Source organism: Natator depressus, chromosome 7 (assembly GCF_965152275.1).
Source record: "Natator depressus isolate rNatDep1 chromosome 7, rNatDep2.hap1, whole genome shotgun sequence".
Lineage (NCBI taxonomy): Eukaryota > Metazoa > Chordata > Testudines > Cheloniidae > Natator > Natator depressus.
The window spans coordinates 18,683,091-18,698,271 of record NC_134240.1 but is presented as its reverse complement, the minus strand read 5'-3'; the positions used below and the strand labels follow the sequence as shown (position 1 = coordinate 18,698,271).

The 15,181-nt window shown below is 38.6% G+C and overlaps 1 protein-coding gene across 3 annotated transcripts in view; it reads right to left on the bottom strand.

The window, feature by feature from the left end:
• Window positions 1-15,181, bottom strand: part of IFT122 (intraflagellar transport 122) — a 48,083-nt gene that overhangs the window by 13,576 nt on the left and 19,326 nt on the right. For all 3 annotated transcript variants that reach the window (XM_074957572.1, XM_074957571.1, XM_074957570.1), the window contains 6 exons: window positions 14,975-15,172; window positions 12,564-12,704; window positions 10,452-10,505; window positions 7,157-7,318; window positions 3,644-3,810; window positions 2,539-2,710 (listed from right to left, as the gene is read on the bottom strand). In XM_074957572.1, coding sequence (XP_074813673.1) covers window positions 2,539-2,710; window positions 3,644-3,810; window positions 7,157-7,318; window positions 10,452-10,505; window positions 12,564-12,704; window positions 14,975-15,172 — 894 coding nt within the window. The remainder of the gene's footprint in view (window positions 1-2,538; window positions 2,711-3,643; window positions 3,811-7,156; window positions 7,319-10,451; window positions 10,506-12,563; window positions 12,705-14,974; window positions 15,173-15,181) is intronic.

Sequence of the window (15,181 nt, the reverse complement as noted above, 5' to 3'; positions counted from 1 at the left end):
CGAGGTGGAGTAGGGGTGGGGACAGGCAGCCCAGATGTGCCTACATTTAAGATGCAATACAGGCACAGTACAGTATTTGCTTTTTCTTTTTTTTTTTTTTTGGTCTCTGCTGCTGCCTGATTGGTTACTTCCAGTTTCACATGGTGTCCGGTTGGTCAGTCAGTCCATGACTCTGGTGTTTGTATTTTTGAGGTTCTACTGTAACTGTGGTACATAACCTATTGCTTAAATCAGCCTCTGTACCAAATGACTGGAGGATAGCTACTGTAACGCTGATTTTTAAAAAAACATGACAGAGGCAATCTGGGCAACTACAGGCCAGTAAGCATAACTTCAGTACCACGCAAATTGGTTGAAACTACAGTAAAGAACAGAATCAGACACACAGATGAACATAATATGTTGGAGAAGAGTCAACACCGCTTTTGTAAAAGGAAATCATGCCTCACCAATCTTTTATAATTCTTTGAGGGGCTCAACAAACATGTGGACAAGGGTGATCCAGTGGATATAGTTACCTGGACTTTCAGAAAGCTTTTGACAATGTTCTTTACCAAAGGCTCTCAAGCAAAGTAAGCAGTCATGAGATAAAAGGGAAGGTCTTTTAGTAATTGGTCAAAAGATAGGAAACAAAGGGTAGAAATAAATGGTCAGTTTTCACAATGAAGAGAGGTAAACAGCACGGTCACCTAGGGATCTGTACTGGGACCAGTGCTGTTCAACATATTCATAAATGATCTGGAAAAAGGGGGTAAATAGTGAGTTGGGAGAGCTTGCAGATAATACAAAATTACTCAAAATAGTTAAGTCCAAAGCTGACTGAGAAGAGTTACAAAGGGATCTCACAAAACTGCGTAACTGGGGGCACCAAAATGGCAGATGAAATTCAGTGCTGATAAGTGCAAAGCAATGCACACTGGAAAACATAATCCCAACTATACATACAAAATGATAGGGTCTGAATTAGCTGTTACCACTCAAGAAAGAGATCTTGGAATCATTGTGGATGGTTCTCTGAAAAATCTGCTCAGTGTGCAGCGACAGTCAAAAAAAGCTAACAATGTGATGAACCAATAGGAACGGGATAGATAATAAGACAGAAAATATCATAATGCCACTATATAAATCCATGGCATGCCAAACCTTGAATACTTCATGCAGGTTGGGTCACCCCACCTCATAAAAGATATTAGAATTGGAGAAAGTATAGATAAGGGCAACAAAAACAGGTAAGAGTATGGAACAGCTTCCACATGAGGAGAGATTAAAAGGACTGGGTCTGTTCATCTTAGAGAAGAGATGACTAAGAGGGATATGACAGATCTATACAATCATGAATGGTGTGGAGAAAGTGAATAATAGCCAAGAAATTAATAGGCAGCAGGTTAAACAACAAAACACAAGAAAGTACTTCTTTACACAATGCACAGTCAACCTGTAGAACTCATTGCCAGGGGATGTTGGGAAGGCCAAAAGTATAACTGGGTTCAAAAAAGAATTAGATACATTCATGGAGGATAGATCCATCAATGGCTAGTAGCCGAGATGGACAGGGATGCAACCACATGCTCTGGGTGCCCCTAAGCCTCTAACTGCCAGAAGCTTGGACTGGATGACAGAGGTGGATAATTTGATAATTGCCCTGTTCTGTTCATTCCCTCTGAAGCATCTGGCACTGGCCACTCAGAATACTGGGCTAGCTGGACCACTGGTCTGTCCCAGTATGGCCATTCTTATGTTCTCATGTTAAAAATTTCATTATTCTCCTTGACCTGTCATGCATTTGTCTCACAATTTTGTGTCATGTAGAGGGTATCACATTTACAAAACAGATATATATGCTTAAATATTAGTCAAAAATTCCCAGAGACACCCTTATCAGTATGGAAGTATTAGTCTCATCCTGATTTTACAGATGAAAAAAAAAAAGAGTGAAGCACAAAGGATTTAAGCCCTACATTTTCCAAGAGTGGCGAATAATTTTTGGTGCCCATCTTGATACTTACAGTCTGATTTTCAAAGGCACTGAGCATCCACAACTCCAGCTGAAGCCAGTGATAGCAGTGGGTGCTCAGCAGTTCTGAAAATCGAGCCAAAAGACTCTCAACCAGGACATCCAGAAGTAGAGACCACTTTTGATAATCTAGGCCCAAGTGATTTGCTCAAGATCAGGTAGGAAGTCTGTGGAAGAGCATGGAAAAAAAACCAGTGTCCCAACTCCTTGTCCTGTGCTCTAACCACCATGCAATTTTCATTACTGAAACACTAGAGAAGAATTATTTTAAAGTATGATTTTTAACTGTGTTTATTTAGATTATGAAAGAGTTAAAAAGAGTGGAAGGAAACCCTGTAGCTGATGATGTATGAAAAAATGTTTTCATAGCTCGCTCTCCTAAAAATATCACATTAGTGTATTTTACAATGTAACTTACCAAAATACTGTGTAAGCTGTATATAAACCTTTAAGACCAGATGCATTTGGAGGCAATACGAAATAGCAATTCTAAACTCTAAGTTTGGATATCAGGGTATTCTTACTTCTTCCCAACGCTGAGTTTCCACGTGGAGATGTACCAGGGCCTTTAGGTCACCTATCTTCATGTAGGTTTCTGCTGCATAACCATGGTTGTCAAGTCTCTTAAAATAGTAGGCACATTTTGACAAAGGTTCGCGCTCAGCTTTATCCAATTTCCGAGCTATATCGATTAGCCTAGAGACAGCAAAAGAAATGCACTTGCTTTAGTAGCAGCATTTTTCATTCTGCATACTTATTACATTGAAAAAATGGAAATATTTCAATAATAGGTTATCATTTAGAAGTTACTATATTGATGACATTAAACTATGAACTTACTGAGCAGCATTCAATGGGTGCTCAAAAGGCTTTGCAAACGCAAGACCAGTTCTTGCGACAGTGTGTAATTCCTTACTCCTGTGAGTAGTGATCTCAATTGGATTAGACTACTCCATCACGCAGTCATATGAATAGGAGTTGTGGAACTAGGTCCTATATAAATCTCACTCAACATCCAAATCAGTGTCCAGTCAATATTACCCCAATTTTACAGATGGATAAACAGAGAAACAGGAAGGTTAAGTGACTTGTCCAAGAACACAAAGCAAGTCAGCAGCAGAGCTAGGACTGGAACCCAGGGGTGAAATCTTGGCCCCACTGAAGTCAATGGAATTTTTGCCACGGACCTCAAAAGGAGACAGGATTTTACCCCAGGAGTTCCGAGTCCTCGATTATTATCCTTTCATAGTTTAAAACAAAAGAAAGAGGCAAGTACACATGAGAAGTTGTGCGCTACTGTGACGGTTATACTGAAGAGACCCAGGATGTGCACATTTTGGGAACATTCTCATCTCACAGATGAATCCTTGCATATCCCTGCACTGTTTTATCCACTCATTTCGTAATATATCCATGTCCTTACCCTCTATACCCAAGTAACTTTTCTAACACAATGAAAGTTCATCTACTATAACTAAAGTATAGGTGATGCTATACTGCAATCAACATATGGAAGCCAAAAAGAGAGCAAAGCCAGTAAGATTTCTTTTTCTTTAAGATTCTGCAGAATGCACTAAACTTCACATTAGACACTGTGATCTGTATCTCTGAGACAGAGCTAAAACATACATATCAACCCAGCCATGGTCTCCACTGATTTCTATGGCCTTCATGTGCTCGCCTGCAGAAATGTACATCTCCACTGCTGCTTTTGGTTCATTGATATTCTTGGCCCAGTCTGCTTGTTTTGTAATTAGCATCTTAGTGTCTTTGGGATCTCCGGACCCAAGGAAATCCTGAGGAAGTGCAACAGATAACATTCTGGATTAAGCTTTCTGTAGCAAACATTGTGTCATGGTCCTAATTCTAAAGCTTGTTAAGTTTTGTTTTTCCATACCAAGTTATTTTTTTTAATACAACTTTGCCTCCTCAGCTAAAAATCACAGTACACAGAGCACCATGCACAAATCTGAAGGCAGGAATTATTAATCATTAACTAATGCACTTGGGATTGTATAAAACAAGTGAAGATACATCTCCAATCCAAATCAAATTCAAATCAGAGAAGATGGGACACCCCAAGAAGACCAAAGAAAGGATTATAAAGAAGTGTGCCTCTGTTCAGAGGTAATGTATACACACCCATTTGCTTTCATAGAAAGTTCTCTCACTCTGCTGACTGACCTTCCCCACTGAAAGGGACGTAAAATTTGATTTTTGCCTGTTCCTTAGGAACCTGCCAGAGAGACTCAAAAGGAAGTAGTACTGCTCTCAAAACAGTTCAGTCAGGTCAAATCCAAGAGTTACCAAAGTCTCCCTTTGCTGGCCATGAAGGCATACTTTAATTCTGAAAATAAATCCATTCCTTGTTGGATTAGTAATGGCACATCTTAATCTCGAGTGCTTAGCCTCGGGATGGCCAGTCACAAGGCCATCAGAGGTTGGAATCTTCTCTTCAACAAATATAATTGATAATCTTGCAATGACATATGATATAATATTTTAATGACCACCTTTTTACATGGACAGCATTATAACTGCTCATAAATTAGTTGAACTCTGAAATACTGGTCTAGTTGAATCTCTTACATAATCATGCAACTGCCATCTCTAGATACTACACATAGATACTACAATGATGACCACTCTAGAAATACTTATGATTGATTGATGAATCTCCTCTGCTAGGAATAAAGCCCGGGCACTAGGACCCTTTACAACAACATTAGTTGAAATTAATGTGCCAGATAAAGCATACCTGAACATTGCAAGACAGATTAAGGCAACTTCTGGCTGTTAACAAAATAGGCTACCGTATATTACAACAGCCCTCTTTGTAATCATAAATATCACTTGAGAGGTAAAAAATTTAGGCGCATGTAGATGGGCAAGGAAGGGGGAAAAAAGAAAAAAAACAATCCTCTGGCAGATCCTGAGGCAATGGAAAATCTGAACCACCAAAGGAGAACTTTACCAGAGTCACAAGACCAACCGAGTACCTTTCCTGAGCAAGCCATCCAAAAGGGGCATAATTATGATTTTTATATAATATCTTTGCATGTGGAACATAGGCCAGTAATATTTTGCACAAATTGATTCTGCTTAAGATGCACCCACAATTCTGCTGAAGATAAGAGCTACAAAGATCACTTGATCTTGTTTGAACATTAAGAAGCCAAAGCACAGAAATGAGTGAAACAATATTTTGTCTGGTGTAATCTGAGTTCTAGCTCAGATCACTGAAATATATTAGAAACATAAAGTTCAGTTTCCTGAGCTGCAGATAATTATTTGTGAATTTTCAGTAAATTGTGATCTGACATTATGATGAAATGCTTACAGCCACATTTTCAAAAGTTTTCCTGAACTTCGCACATAGTACTGGTTTTCTAGCTGTAGCCAATCAGTGGTCATTTTCAGTCATAAGGAGCCAGAACCTACAAATGCTTAATGATGGCAGGCATAAAAAATCACATTTCCATGAAAGGATAACTGGAAAGCAAGGAAGTTCTCCATTCAGAGCCCTCATCTTTGTACCATCATCTATGGCAGTGGTTCTCAACTCTGGTCCACCGCTTGTCCAGGGAAAACCCCTGGCGTGCCGGGCCGGTTTGTTTACCTACCGCGTCTGCAGGTAGGGTCGATCGCAGCTCCCATTGGCCACAGTTCGCTGCTCCAGGCCAGTAGGGGCTGCGGGAAGGGCGGCTAGCACATCCCTCGGCCCACGCCACTTCCCGCAGCCCGCACTGGCCTGGAGCAGCAAACCGTGGCTAGTGGGAGCCGCGATCGACCCTACCTGCGGACACAGCAGGTAAACAAATGGGCCCGGCGCACCAGCAGCTTTCCCTGAACAAGCGGTGGGCCAGAGTTGAGAACCACCGATCTATGGGCTTTCTTCATATGCTGTTAAGTAAATTTATTTTCTTCTACGTGGAATTATTCTCGATAGGAAGGACAAGACTTTTTACTCTATATTAATTAAGTGGCCATGATTATTGCCAAGAATCAAAAAGATTCATAGGAGCAGTGATGGGAAACTTTTAGTCTATGAAGTAGATTTGTTTCTGAAGAGCCAAAACTCTGCAGCCAAAAATAGTGGCAGTCAGACTTCCACGAGCAAAGCCCTACACAGTATTTTAGAACAGACTCCACAACCTGTTACAGAGAAATTTTTTTTCCCATGAGCTTCATATAGTTTATATGTGTGTCATAGTAAAGTCTTTGTCCTGTGGTGTATAGAATAAGGCTGTGATGAGTGACGAATGAGACTAAACAGGGTACTCATTCACTCATTCTCAGGGATTTTGATAAGAAAATACTATATAAAACTTGAAAGCTTTCTTATCACCACATAAAAATGCCACTTTTTTCAAACTGTGTACAGTTTATTTCTGTATGGGAATGCAATTTAAAAAAAAAATGAAAAAACAGATTTAATCTGGGGAAGCAAATTTTCGGGTAAACAAAGATGAACTAGATTAGTACACTGTGCCCTTTGCAAAACATGTTAGAGAAAAACAACCGTAAGAGCTACACATTAACTCAAGATCAAACAAAGAAAAAAAAGATTTAAAAGAATTTTCTTAAAGTACAAAGGTGAATTAGTGACAGGTAGATTCACTAATTTCTGCATGTAACAATCAATTATTCTTAAAAGGAGTAAAAACTAAGGATAAAGGGCTCTTTCCAGTAAAATTAACATGAAAGAAGGCAAGAGACATAAAAATCAACTCTAGGCCTTAACTACATAATTTTCTATCTATCATTCCATCCGATCATATGGGGGAAAAAAAACAAAAACACACCCATGATAACATCCAGGGGATGTGATAAAATCACTGAAAAGCTAAAACAGCTTCATGGACAGCATATTGGAGAAAATACAGAACACAGCACTGCTGCATCTGCGGATTCCATTTTAGAAAGGGGTCACAGTGTAAAGGGTTTTTATAAAGGAGAGGCCCCTTTTTTTTCCCACTTGTAAACCAAACAAATTTGATCTGTGGCAATAAACATGGACTCCCACACAAATTTTTACACAGTACTTTTCAGAGTAGAACCATACTTTGTAAATGTTTATAGTTGCATTAGCATTATGTTAATATTTCTATATTTAAATACTCAGTTGAAAACATTCATTACCTTTGCATAATCAAACATGCGTAAATCAGTGTACATATCAAGAGCGAGGCTCTCATGTCCACTTTTTCTGTATAGTTTAGCTGCCTCATGGAATTTTCCCTGGTAGGCATAAACATCTGCTAGAAATAGCTCATTGTTACTCTCTCCACGCTTCTTCCTCTCCTGGAAAAAATTAGGACAGGAAATATTCTAGATAGCTACAGGCAGGACACAGGTTGGAAATAGCCACTGAAAAGTTAAACTATTAGGCTGACTATTTTAACTATTAATAAGATACAGTAATTAGGTCTCACCTAGATTTCTGGTAGAAATTCTTTACAATTAACAGATTAAATCCCATCATAGTTAAAATTAAGGACAAAATAAAATAGAAGGATAAAACATGATGGAAACTAATTTTTACATATTTCATATGGAAGTTCAAAATACTGCTATTTGATAGAATCCACCATTTTCTCTAGTGGAAATTTACTAAATCAACTCAAAACAAAAATCTGGCCAAACTAGCAATATATGCTCAGAAAAGGCACAACAATGACCTAACAATGGTACTGTAGGTCACAAACAGCCTCACAAAGTATGAACCTGCCAGTGAATCAGAAATGGCCAGTAATACAGTGTGTCCATCATGCATAAAAGCCCATTACCAGACACAGATACGTTCAATAACTTTGGAAACAGCTGCATATATTGTCCTGCCAATTAAAGCGTCAATTCAGCAAAGCATTTAAGTAGATGTTTAAATCCATACAAATCCATGAAGAAATTTCTAGCGGTCAATAACTGTCTGCTTACATTTTAGAATATATTCAATATTTGATCAAATATTACAATTGGGAACACTAAAAAAAGTAGCATTTTCTATTCCTTAAAATTAAGACTCACATTCTGTATTGCTTGTGGATTACCATAGCGAGTACCATAAAAATGCCAATTTTAAAAAAATTAAATACTTCATGCTTTGCATCAGGCCTACCCCAGCACATTTAATTGGTACGTGGCATTGGGCATAACATACAAGCTGGCTGAAATCCTATTACCTAAGAAAAGAGAATTTCAACTAAGAACTTCAAAATCAACGCACAGTATAATCTAAAAAAACCTCCAACCGTTTGAACAAATGTATCCAATGAAACAGATTCAAGCTGAGAGTTGTTATAATTGATTGCCTCCTATCATGAAACATGTGTCCAGCTACCAGAGAAAAAAACTGGTTTGTATACTATGGATCATAAGCGTTTGGGGGTTAGGTAGTTAGGTGGGTGGCTGAGTGTACACTACTAAAATATAAACAATATCTACATTGTATGATACCTACTCTAGGTATCTCAACTGCCTTTAAAAACAAAGACCATAGCAACATTACACACAAGTTTCACCATTCAAAAGTTATTTTAATTGAGAAGAACGGTTGGCCAGAACACCTTGGTCATCTTTAACTCTTCAAAGTCTTATTTTATCTCTCATTTCTGCAGAGACAGACAGGGGGATTTAAGAGTATTTAGGTCATTTAAAATAAATGCTCCACTTATAAACCTTTTATCCTTCGGCAAATTGCCTCTCCCTATGCTCATGGAGTCACATGTAAGATACATAGCATTCAGTGGGGGCAATTTTCAGTGCAGTGCAGAAGATTTTACTCACACAATTTCCTTAATGCATACTATCTGGATAAATCCCATTACAGTGATGAAACTGTACCTCAGTATATCCAAAAACAGGCTGTAGGGATATACTAGATAGTGAATCAAATTGTGATCCTTTAATTGGAAGTCATAACATAGTTAATGCAATTCCCTGAAACGGCTTTCAGAACATTTTATGGGTCCAAGAAAAGGTATGTAGTTTTCTATTTTGTCCATTTTTCTTTATCCTTTCACCTGGACCCATTTTTTTTTTTAAAAGCATGCCAACTTTTTAGATATTAACTAATTGTTTTATGTATGTGCCCAACATTTCGAACAGAATTAAGCTGCATTCTGTAATATAGGTTTCACATAAACACAAGCTGTGTGGCAAATTTATACCTCTCTGAAAATTTAGGGTGTGAGCATCTAGATTTATAAAATTATAATCCAGACATTCAGCTGGGGATCTGGCCTCCACTGACTTCAATGGAGCGAAGCCAATTTACTTCTGCTGAGGATTTAGCCCTTGGAAATGTACATTAGTCTGCTTTGTGTAACATATAAGAACATGACTTCCGTAATAAGCTACATTATAGGGGGCAAAATCCTTCACCCTGTTGTATAAATTCAATCCAGCACTGCCAAAGCAGATAACAACTATGATCCTCTGGTTGTACCTGTGCTGATATTTATTTGACTGGTGCTGAAAGTTTCGTTTATACAATTTGGGTTAAAGAAATAATCAAAGGAGTTTTTACATATTAAGTCTTTCAGAATTCAGATCTTTCAGAATTCTTCAGTGAGCTTGCCCGGTTTAGAGTTTGGCACTTGCATTACCTAATGTCCCCAATCACAGAGGAAGGTGTCATTGGTGTGAGGAATGCTTCATATTAATGCAATTAATGTGCTCAGTTACCCCCTTACAAACCTGCAATGGAGTCCCCATAAACTACAAGCAAGAGTAAGCAGTGATGCAGCAGACCAGAACTATTTCTATGAAGGAACTGTGTCAAGGAAACTAAAAGGTAAGCCTATGTTTATTTAAAAGGGAAAGATTGCTAATCAAATAAATACGAACTGCAATGCTGTAATACTCTGGATAGGATCAGGAACAGCATGTGTAGAAAGGAAAGAGGATGGAGGTGGCCAGAAAGTGTTTCCACTTCTCCCACGGACTTGGAAGTCAGGAATCCTAAATTCTATTTCCAGTTGTCACTGACATGTCATGTGACCTTGAGCAAGTCATTTTACCTCTCTATGCCAGTTTTCCTATCTGCAAGAGAGAGAATAATAATTGCCTGTCTCCAGCGGGTGGTGTAAGGTTTAATTAATTTATGCTTGTAAAGTGCCCTGAACAGTGCTACAACAGTCTACAGTAGTATAACAGTTATTAATTGGATATAGAAGCTTTCTATGATTTTTCTAAATAAGGTTTCAATGTTCTCATACAGTTTACTTTCCTCTTCATATTTTTTCAACAAGTTTCAGTCATATGATTGGGAATTTGACTTAACACCTTAAAATCAGCATTTTTCACTTTTCATACATCCATCATTCCTTTAATAATCAGGAATACTGATTCTACAGAAAATTTTTCCAAAAGTAGCTTACTTAAGCTTAATGTATGCTTTTACATGTTATATTATATTTAACATTCTTTGTTTTACCTCAATGCTGCTGATCAGTTCTAGATACCGAAGATCTCGTACTCTGGTAAATGCCTGTTAAAGGAAAAAGAAAAGAAAAAAGTAGCCACTTTATTGGCCAGCAAGCTAATTGATTTTGTGTTCTATATAAATCAAGTTGTGGAAATAACATCAGGAGAGACAACCGAACAATATATTTATCTTGATGTCTAGCTGGCAGCCAGTATCAAGTGGAGTGCCCCAGGGGTCGGTCCTGGGGCTGGTTTTGTTCAACATCTTTATCAATGATCTGAATGATGGGATTTATTGCACCCTCAGCAAGTTCGCAGATGACACTAAGCTGGGGGGAGAGGTAGATAAGCTGGAGGGTAGGGATAGGGTCCAGAGTGACCTAGACAAATTGGAGGATTGGGCCAAAAGAAATCTAATGAGGTTCAACAAGGAAAAGTGCAGAGAGTCTTGCACTTAGGAAGAATCCCATGCACCGCTACAGGCTGGGGACCAACTGGCTAAGCAGCAGTTCTGCAGAAAAGGACCTGGGGATTACAGTGGACAAGAAGCTGGATATGAGTCAGCAGTGTGCCCTCGTTGCCAAGAAGGCCAATGGCATACTGGGCTGTATTAGTGGGAGCATTGTCAGCAGATCAAGGGAAGTGATTATTCCCCTCTATTTAACACTGGTGAGGCCACACCTTTAGTATTGCGTCCAGTTTTGGTCCCCTCACTACAGAACGGAGGTGGACAAATTGGAGAGAGTCCAGTGGAGGGCAACAAAAGTGATTCGGGGCTGGAGCACATGACTTATGAGGAGTGGCTCAGGGAACTGGGGTTATTTAGTCTGCAGAAGAGTGAGGGAGGGATTTGATAGCAGCCTTCAACTACCTGAAGGGGGGTTCCAAAGAAGATGGAGTTCGGTTACAGCAATTTAGCACTTACTTTTGACCTACAATAAAACCCAGAAATTAAACTCTTCCGACATTGGGATGTTCCAGACCTCTAAACAATTAAATGCTTAGGAGGAATATATATTCTGCGGACAAGATCAGATGAGGAAGAACTAGTCTTTAATGTCAGATTTTCTAGTAGCTGCCTTTGTTCAGGTTAATCAGCTCTAATTCTAAGATGATGACAGTACTCACCTTCCAGGGAGGCACTGAAAACGTCTTCATTTAAGAACAACTATTTGCATAAAATCTATAAAGTTGCACAGAAAAAGGATAGTCCAATGCCTCCATTTATGAGAAAATGAAAAATTAAAATGTTTAGCTTCCTACGAAATCTTGTGTCATTATGTAAAGGACGCCTATGATTATATGCCACTTCCTGTGTATTTTTAAAATAATTTTGTGTTTCATATTATATTCATGGCACTGTATTTCTTTTGCCCCTTTTGACAGAAGGTGGTACAAAGACTTTACTCCATGGAAAACATACTCCAACATCTGCCATTTTAGAGAGGCCATTCCCAAACACAGGGCTACTCCAGCAGGAAGAAAGAAAATATGTGGCAATGCCACACTATCTGCAAAGAACTGAGTGAGCAACCAACATAAAGAAAGTACAGTCTCCACTTTCAAAGTGGCATGCTTTAAGTAGGAGGGAGACAAAAGAATAGGAATATTAGCAGCAGAGTATTGCAGGACAAAAACTAGGAGACAACAGATTCATTTCAGCGATGCAATTCTTTGCTGCCACCTAGTGAAAAATACACATAATACAATACTAAATCCTGATTCCTTTTTCTTGTTGCAATACTGTATCCTGAGTTATTATTAAACTCATTTCTAGAGTTGAAATGGAATGTTTTTGAAGTTTTTCTTTATGGGTTTAAATAGCCAAAAATATAAAATCAAGTTTTCTTTAGTGTAGGCATTAGCTATTCTGCATGTTTTTGACAAGAACAAAATGAAGCATCATAGTTTGGCTTTCATGATGTGCATAAGATCTTGAGTTGATACTTCATATTTAAAAAAATAGAAAAAGTATGTTATATGACCAGGAGCTATGGTTCATGTATCTAATAAAAAGGTTAAATATGAAGAGATTGTATTGTATGTGCATCACTTTTCACTCCAATCATGTGTTAATAGGAAATTTCAAAATTCCTGTTTCACAAAGAAATAAATTCTTTACCTTTTTAGCAGTTTCAAACTCCAGACCTTCTAAGGCCTCCATAGCCAGCTCTTTCCAGTCAGTGTCAGTTACTCCTAAACAAGCAATCTGATAGGCTTCTTTGAACATTTTCCGTTCCAGGTATTGATACATAGGAGCAGACTGAGGATTTCCATTGAGAAACATTTATCAAAAACAAAATATTGAGATATATTAATGAATGTATTTAGTGGATAAATCTGCTCATTTTCCAACCCTAACAGTTACAAACCCACTATGTAACCAATCTATTTTTCTGTATTATAAACAAAAGAATGTACAAGGTATAATGATACTTTTGACAATAATACAGTGATTTATTCTGTGAATTCACAAAAACAAAAGGAGTACTTGTGGCATGAGTACTTTTGTTGCAAGGATAGGTTCCTGGGTTAGTGGTTCTGCTGTGTGGTTGCTGGTGAGTATTTGCTTCAGGTTGGGGGGCTGTCTGTAAGCAAGGACTGGCCTGTCTCCCAAGATCTGTGAGAGTGATGGGTCGTCCTTCAAGATAGGTTGTAGATCCTTGATGATACGTTGGAGAGGTTTTAGTTGGGGGCTGAAGGTGATGGTTGTGGCGTTCTGTTATTTTCTTTGTTGGGCCTCAAGTACAGAACCACTAACCCAGGAACCCATCCTTGCAACAAAGCCCGTTGCCAACTGTGTCCACATATTTATTCAGGGGACACCATCATAGGGCCTAATCACATCAGCCACACTATCAGAGGCTCGTTCACCTGCACATCTACCAATGTGATATATGCCATCATGTGCCAGCAATGCCCCTCTGCCATGTACATTGGTCAAACTGGACAGTCTCTACGTAAAAGAATAAATGGACACAAATCAGACGTCAAGAACTATAACATTCAAAAACCAGTCGGAGAGCACTTCAATCTCTTTGGTCATTTGATTACAGACCTAAAAGTGGCAATTCAACAAAAAAAACTTCAAAAACAAACAGACTCCAACGAGAGACTGCTGAATTGGAATTAATTTGCAAACTGGATACAATTAATAGAGACTGGGAATGGATGTGTCATTACACAAAGTAAAACTATTTCCCCATGTTTGTTCCCCCCACCCCACACTGTTCCTCAGACATTCTTGTCAACTGCTGGAAATGGCCCACCTTGATTATCACTACAAAAGGTCGTCGTCCCCCGTCCCCCCCCCCGCTAATAGCTCACCTTACCTGATCACTCTCTTTACAGTGTGTATGGTAACACCCATTGTTTCATGTTCTCTATGTATATAAATCTCCACACTGTATTTTCCACTGAATGCATCCGATGAAGTGAGCTGTAGCTCATGAAAGCTTATGCTCAAATAAATTTGTTAGTCTCTAAGGTGCCACAAGTACTCCTTTTATTTTTGCGGATACAGACTAACACGGCTGCTACTCTGAAATCTGTGAATTCAGTCATCCCTCTCCAACGTAAGTACAATACAAAATAGGAAAACTGAATTCCAAACCCTTTTGTCCTGAGGGCACTGTTTGCTAGGGTCTGAGATCCTACCAATTCAGTACAAGTATCGATGTAGTGCATTCCTCACTCATCCACAACTCCAAAAGATGCCGATGAGTTTTGGGCACATAAGAAATGCAGGATCACATCCAGTGCCTGCACTGATTCTCCCATTTTTTGGTTTTGGTGTTCATTTTTAAGCCATTGTTAAGTAGATGAAAACATGTAAACAAGATGAAAACAAGACTGCATTTCTTGTGTCCAAGGGCAAATCAGTTTTTATATGCTTAATACCCCACTAGCTATATTAACACTTCCATTGTTCATGGTCCTTCCCATAAAGCAGGAAGAATCACTCTGCCGATTGACACAGAATCTACAAATATATTACAAACTGGATACACCTACAGCTTAGAACATTTCATACCACTTAAATATTGCCTAAACAGATCCAAAAGGAGCAACAGCAGGTAGTTAATGAGAGGGTACATGGCATGGGTAGAACATGGACATTTGAAAAATAACATGAAAAAATGTGTGTGTCGTGTGGGGGGGGGGGGGAAGATTTGCAGAAACTGTAGGCAAAATAAGTTTGTACAGAACCACATTGTCATTGTGGGTCAGTGCTTTTAAACTTAATGGATTTGTAAACAAAATGGGGGGACGACTATGATAATACGAGAGTGCACTTCAGCAAAAGAGAAGGAAAAACTCAAGACACTTAAAATTAATGAGTCCAACTGTTCTAAACTTTACACAGCTCACACAAAAAGAACTAGACAGTGTTGACAGATCTGAATACACTAGGAGTTTAGATTACATTGATTCTGGTAATATGAAACGGACAAGTTTCAGAAACATTCTTTCATTTTTTTAAACCATGTTGTTGAGAAAACACAAAAATGGGTTAATTAGATTAAAATTTACCTGAGGAACTTCAACAGCCGACATAGAAAAAACATGAAGACAGAAAATCTTGGAGCCATTGTATCCCACAACAAAGCCTTGAAGTTTTTGCTGATGGACAGGAAAGTTACTAGCTTTGATGTTGAGGTAACCCCCTCCGGAAAAGCAAAGCATATCCTCACACTGTGTATTCCAAGCCACGCTATTAGCATTGGGTTCCTAATGAGC